Source organism: Acartia tonsa, chromosome 2 (assembly GCF_053477335.1).
Source record: "Acartia tonsa isolate MP-2025a chromosome 2, ASM5347733v1, whole genome shotgun sequence".
Taxonomy (NCBI): domain Eukaryota; kingdom Metazoa; phylum Arthropoda; class Copepoda; order Calanoida; family Acartiidae; genus Acartia; species Acartia tonsa.
This window is the reverse complement of record NC_137261.1, coordinates 29,297,009-29,303,824: the sequence shown is the minus strand read 5'-3', so window position 1 is coordinate 29,303,824 and position 6,816 is coordinate 29,297,009. Positions and strand designations below refer to the sequence as shown.

Sequence of the window (6,816 nt, the reverse complement as noted above, 5' to 3'; positions counted from 1 at the left end):
AAAAGAATAGAAACTAAAAATCCCATAATTTTTTTTTATTGTTTTACTCATTATTTACTATTAATTTTGATATGTCATTGACCCTGCTTTGCACCTAGCATATAAGGACTTTGCATATGACGGAAATTTGGGTATACCTGTTAACTAATGGCATTCTGTCGTTATCCAATATCTTCATTCTATTGATATCACAATATTGACAATAAATAAAAGTGATTATGGCTGGCATGTTATCGATGTAACTATATTCTAATGATATGACTAATTAGTTATGCAAAACTTACCTAGAAATTCAGCCATTTATTTTTTTTAATTAGATTTTAATATCTTAAATTTTTCAGACAAAAATGAATAAAGAGAGAGAAACAAGAGTTGGGCAATAAAGAATGCGGGTTGCGGGTGAGACTGTGTGTGGTAGAGCCCCGCAGGGGTCTTCTCAGCCCCATATTTGTTCTGCTGTATTTGTTGTACCTGACGTCAAGGGGATCTTCTCCATTATTCTTATACTATTCAGTTTATCAGGTTTGTCAATGTTAAAATTTCCAGTATGGCTTCGAAACCAATTGATCTCCACTGGATTAGAAATGGTTGTCAGCCATACTAAAAACTCATGTATGGCATCGTATTACAGACCATTTCTCACGAATGTTAAAAAAAAAATCATAAAATTATTACCAGCTTTGTGAGCCCGGACCTTTGGCTTCTCGGGGCTAACAAAACTGGTTTAATCTTATAGTTTTTAATTTTAATATCCGCGTAAAGCTGTTTTTAGTACGATGCAATAAATAACTATTATAGTTTTTATGGTTTAATTTTAAAAAAAGATAAAAGGAATGCAAGATAGAGCTATATAAGAAAGATTGAAAGATCTTTACAAGAGAATGAAGAAAATGAAAGGCCAGTTTTATTTGACTTTCCTTCTTTTCAATGCAAATTGTGTAAAATTTCAGAGCTATTTCCAATATACATTTGCCCTCGCGGTAGAATTGCAATCTCTACTCGCCAAATGGATGTTGTATGGTTTGCTCAGCAAAGACACACAACAATTTATTTCAAATCCTGCCAAGAAATATTAACCCAAATCAAGTATTTTTACACAGGACTGTAAAATATAGGACATAGAGGAAAATTGTTTTCCAGTATGACTTTGAAACCGATTTATATCAGCTGGTTTAGAACTGATAAAGAAATATCATGAATAGCATCGTATTAAAAACAATTTTCCACGAAAAGACAGCTTTCCGCAAATATTGAAATGAAAAAATTTAAGATTAAATCCAGTGTTGTTAGCCCCAAGGGGATGAAGGCCATGGCTAGAAAGTTTGGCTAAGAACCGGTTCTAATCCAGCCGATTTTGATATGTTTCGAAGCCATAATGGAATAATATCTTATAATCGTGGAAAATTATCTGTAATTTCGATGCCATACATGAACTTTTTGAATGACTGAGAACCGGTTGTAATCCAGCGGATATTAATTTTCCTGCAATGTCTTTATGCCTATATCTATGAGTTGAAGTTGAATATTCCAGACCTTTGAAGAGTATCCAAGCACTTTCCAACATCAATTTGGGGGTGGGGGGGGGGGGAGGGTAGGAATTACATATATTTATTTGAGGGTGTTCTACCCTTTCCGCTTTATAACAATTTTATTAAAATCACCAGAAAACTAAAATCATTCAGGGAGGGGGGGGGGGGGGCATTGGACTGTAACAGTATACCGGTACCCAAAATTTTAATAATACGTTTTCTGGTTCTACAGCATAAAAACTTTGGGTACTTTTATTAAATTATTATTATTTCGTTCCAAACTTTTCAATCAACAATTTTAATCTACAGGAGGATAAATTTTATTCATTATCTTTGGGCATATATGTATATGTATTGTCTATTGTCTTATCCCTTAAGGTATCTGCATTCAATACATTCAATATACAAATAGTTTGTTGTAAAATAATATATCAATGTAAGCTTTTTTTGCACTGGTAAATATTTCTGGGGGATATGCTGACATACCTTTATTTAGCTGATAACCTTGGGGCAGCCCAGAGTAGCCTAGAGCACCCAGTTACTTCAAATATTAACAGCATACCGAGACTTACTTTCATCCAAAATAAAGTTATTACAAAATTAGATATTTTAAATAGTATGCTAGAATTTTTATCATGATTTTTCAGTATGGCTGAGAACCGGAGAATCCAGAGGATAAAAATCAGTTTCGAAGCCATATTGGAAAAGATAAACTTCAATAAATTTCAAAATGATAATTAATTTTCCTGATTCATTCGAATCCGGTGGATAGGAACCGGTTCTCATCCATACGAAAAAACTATGTCTAGCATCGTATTATATCCAGCTTTCTACAAATATAGAAATGTACACTCATAAGATTAAAACCAGTTTTTTAGCCCGTGCCTTCGGCACCTCGGGGCTAAAAAAACTAGTTTTAATCTTATATTTGTACATTCTATATCCGCGAAAAGCGGTTTATAATACGATGAAAGAAATAACTATTAATCTTTTTTATATTGTTGACAAAAGTAGGGAAAGCATTTTCAAAATATGCCTAAATATAAAAATCTAACGTTAATATCATCGCAGGTCAGTTAATAATTAAATTTGCTGAAATATTTAGAAGTTGATAGATTTTTATGATTATAAAGAAGTATCACTACTGCTAAAATAATAAATAAATTATTACTTGGAGGATGCACCAGATTTTCATTTACCCTGATAAAATGATGCTCACACCAGTTATCCCCATCCACCCCATCCACCCCCTTTACCTCATCCCCTCTCCTTTTAACTGGATAAACGAACAGTGCAATAAATGAGATCCATATTAGCAAGCTAAATTTACGACAAAGTTTTCCCCTGTCAATATATCCACGTATATTCTATATCCATTACTAAAAAGTTTGTGATCTAATTTTGCTGTCATCTATCCAGGGAATAATGATCAAATTCAATATTTTAAACTTTTCTTTTAAACCCAACTTAAAATTTGATTTCTTCCTCTTTTTTTCCACCAACTATTCTAAAAGTATTCCTTTAGATTCGAAACTTTAATCTTAAATTCGCAGACAAAAAAATTTGGATTTGCAGATTTTCCTGTCGATTTCAACACTCACTTGTGATGTAAACATTATTAGTTTGGTCTGTCTGTTTGTCTGTCTGTTTGTAATGCTACACTAACATATTTAATGCGTGAATATGTATACCATTAGTTTCTGTGCGTCCAAGCTTTTATTTTGAGGTGGTTATATTAAGGGGTTACAAAGAATTGAGGGGGGATTTACTGTATCTTAAAAATTTTAAGGGGGGTAAAATGAGGGGATTTAAAGTTTGATGGGGTTAAATACCTATTTACACCCACCCTTAGACGTTTATGTTTAATAATATTTCGTCTGTGTTCAGAATGAATTTTCAAGTTGTGCATTTTTTTCATTCTTGTCGAACTTTAGACTTTAGAAGGAAAATTCCTATTTTAACAAATATACATCTTGTACTTTTTAACTATTTTTTAGGAAAAATGAGAAAAAATCCAATTACCACTTATAGCATTAATTAAATTATATCTTATTATTATGCTATTTTCTCCATAAGGGGTTGTCTGAAAAAATATATTTTGTACACATAACTGTGTGTAAGTATTGAAACCTTGTATTTGAAGGCAGGGATCTAAAGGGATAAGACAATGGCCGATAAGTTGATGTTCATCTCCTATGATGATACACAAAATCAACCATTTTGAAAATTGTAATTAGAATTGGACAATCAACTTGAACCAACCAATCAAAATTCAATCAAGGCCCCAATTTTGTAAAGCTAACGAATAAGAAAACTTTGTAGATTACTGTAATAAACAGCCTTATGTTCCCTCCCTCCCTGATTTGAAGGGCACTCAGCCGCAGGCACTCAACCACCACAATTCCTTTGCTTTAGGTCCGTGCACACAAAATTTCAATTTCCATTTTCAAGTTGGTGAAAGTATAACAATTTTACAGTATAATATGGAATCATTATCTATCTGTTTTTTTTTCATTATACTAAGTGAATTTGTGTTGTGTAAAATCTCGGCAATGGCTGAATTTTTTTTCGACAGAGCTTTAAATGCCGTAAACATTCAATGCTTTTTCGAGATGATTGGAAACGTTAAAAAATATATATTGCCGAAGAATCCCTACACCGCCCCCCCCCCCAATACTAAAATTTAATTTCAGAGATAAACATCCTGCACCTCTCTTATATAATTTTCTCTAAAGGGCCCGTATGTCTGTGTACCAAGGGATCTCGCAAACCAATGAACCGATATGGCTCTCCTTTACAATGTAGCTTCTTACACGTCCTGATAAGGTTTTTAACTATTTTTAAGGAGGGCACAACTATTAAGAAATATCGCCCCCTCAAAAATTACAAACTCCTCAATTAATGAGGGATCGTCTTCCCACCTCCCCCCTCCCCCTCCCAATACCTCGAGTGTTTTTTGAGGCCTCTAGGGGTGTACCCGCTACTAATATACATATATGAAAAGGTTCAAATTTCAAAGTACTTTTCGTACTGCCAGTATAAAACAAAAACATGAAATAGAGACTGACCAAATTAATTCTAACCAAGTGTCAAATACTGACTGAACTCCCAGCTACAAATTAAATATAAAATATTTTGCTTTACAAATTAATTTCCAATTTTCCCATTTTCCATTCAAATCAAACTAATATCAAATAATTCTAAATTGGCCCTTTGCAGCTCAGTTTTTATATAAAAAAGTTTTAATAGCTTTTTCTTTTTTTCATGCAGAAAAATACATGGAGGGAGGGTGCATTAGACTGGTTATTACACCAGTCATAAAGTTTTTTTATTCTTTGGCCAAATTTTTCAACCACTAATTAAAATCTATAGATTAACCACTTTATTGAATTTTGATTGGTTGGTTCCAAACTTTTCAAACAATAATTTCAATCTAGAGAAGGGTTAATTTTCTTTATCATCATTGGGGATGTACATTAATTTTTCGGCTATTGTCTTATCACTTTAAATCCATGAGTAAAAGGACATGTTTTTTTTTATTAGTAGCACAGACAGTTTATATCAACGGGGATAAAAATTAAGGATAGTATTTATTAACAATACCTTCTACTAATTAAGTAAACTTCACAATATTTAAAGTTTTATTAGAAATACTTTGTTTAAAAAACAAATAATTTAAAAACTCAAACTTGAACAATTATTTGAATAGTTGATTATAAAATATCAGCCCTAACCTAACCTCTCTCATTCACACACACACACACACACATATAATCACACCCTTTCCTTTATACACCACACACTCATGTCAGACACACTCATAGTCACACAACCACACACACACACACATACTAAATTTAAACCAGTAAAATATCTGTAAAATTTTTTCAATTTGAAAAATTTCAGTTAATTGTATTTTTAAACTTATTCAATCTAACATTATAAACTAAAACTAAAAAAGAATATGGTACTTTAAGATTTAAAATAAATAAATGTGAATAGAGTTGCTTGGCTTATAACACTGTACTTTGCTGTAATTGAAATCAGTATTCCAAAAATCAGATAATTCGGATGATTATTTCATATGGAAATTTGTTGTTAAGAATAATAACTAAGTTGCTTTATAGGAAAGATGACTCATATTTGTTTATATTAGTTTAAAGTCACAAGAATTGTCAGCCAGACTCAATTTTTGCGGTCATTTAGCGTTCAACTTTTTATAGACTAAATATAAAATTTGGTGCAAGCTTCCAGTCAAATGCGCTTATTAGGTCAAACTGTACTTAATTTTTACTAAACGCATAATATGATTAAACGGATAGTTTCACCTTATAAGCGCATTTGACTGGAGTCTTGCACACAACTTAACGGAATAATGCGAAAAAATTACGCTCTTTATCAAAATTTTTAGGTCCTGGTGATAGCCAATACCAACTTGTCAGAAAAGATCCTTTTGCTCAGCTATCTTCCACATTACAAAATAAACAGGTATAAAAAAGTCACTATCGCATCGTATTATAGACAGATTTCAGCGGATATGAAAATAAAAGATTATAAAATTTAAACCAGTTTTGTTTTCTCCGAGAGGCCTAAGTTCCGGTCTTACAAATTGCTTTATTTTTATGATTTTAATATTCATGCAAAATTTTCTGTAATACGATACTATATATGCATTTTCAGTATGGCTGAGAATCGGTTCTAATCCAGCGGATATCAATCGGTTTTGAAGCCATTCTGGAATATAAATTTTTCTCTGTAGATTGAGCCGCGCATTTAAGATTTCAGCTCCACTTTTCATTCCTTAATGTATACCCGGACATTCTACTTTATGGTACCAGTGTTGAGCCATACAAATAAATTATGGTATCAGTGTTGAGCCATACAAAACTTTATGGTACCAGTGTTGAGCCATACAAAACTTTATGGTACCAGTGTTGAGCCATACAAAACTTTATGGTACCAGTGTTGAGCCATACAAAACTTCTACTTTATGGTACCAGTGTTGAGCCATACAAAACTTTATGGTACCAGTGTTGAGCAATACAAAACGTTATGGTACCAGTGTTGAGCCATACAAAAATTATCTTTATGGTACCAGTGTTGAGCCATACAAATACTTTATTGTACCAGTGTTGAGCCATACAAATACTTTATGGTACCAGTGTTGAGCCATGCAAAACTTCAACTTTATGGTACCAGTGTTGAGCCATACAAAACTTTATGGTACCAGTGTTGAGCCATACAAAACTTTATGGTTCCAGTGTTGAGCCATACAAAACTTTATGGT

The 6,816-nt window shown here is 32.5% G+C and overlaps 1 protein-coding gene across 1 annotated transcript in view; it reads left to right on the top strand.

Annotated features, from left to right (window-relative positions):
• Positions 1-345: 345 nt before the first annotated feature.
• LOC145309228 (uncharacterized) overlaps positions 346-6,816 on the top strand; it is a 69,370-nt gene continuing 62,899 nt past the window's right edge. The window contains exons 1-2 of the mRNA XM_080150326.1: positions 346-522; positions 5,941-6,017. Coding sequence (XP_080006452.1) covers positions 387-522; positions 5,941-6,017 — 213 coding nt within the window. The 5' untranslated portion in view covers positions 346-386. The remainder of the gene's footprint in view (positions 523-5,940; positions 6,018-6,816) is intronic.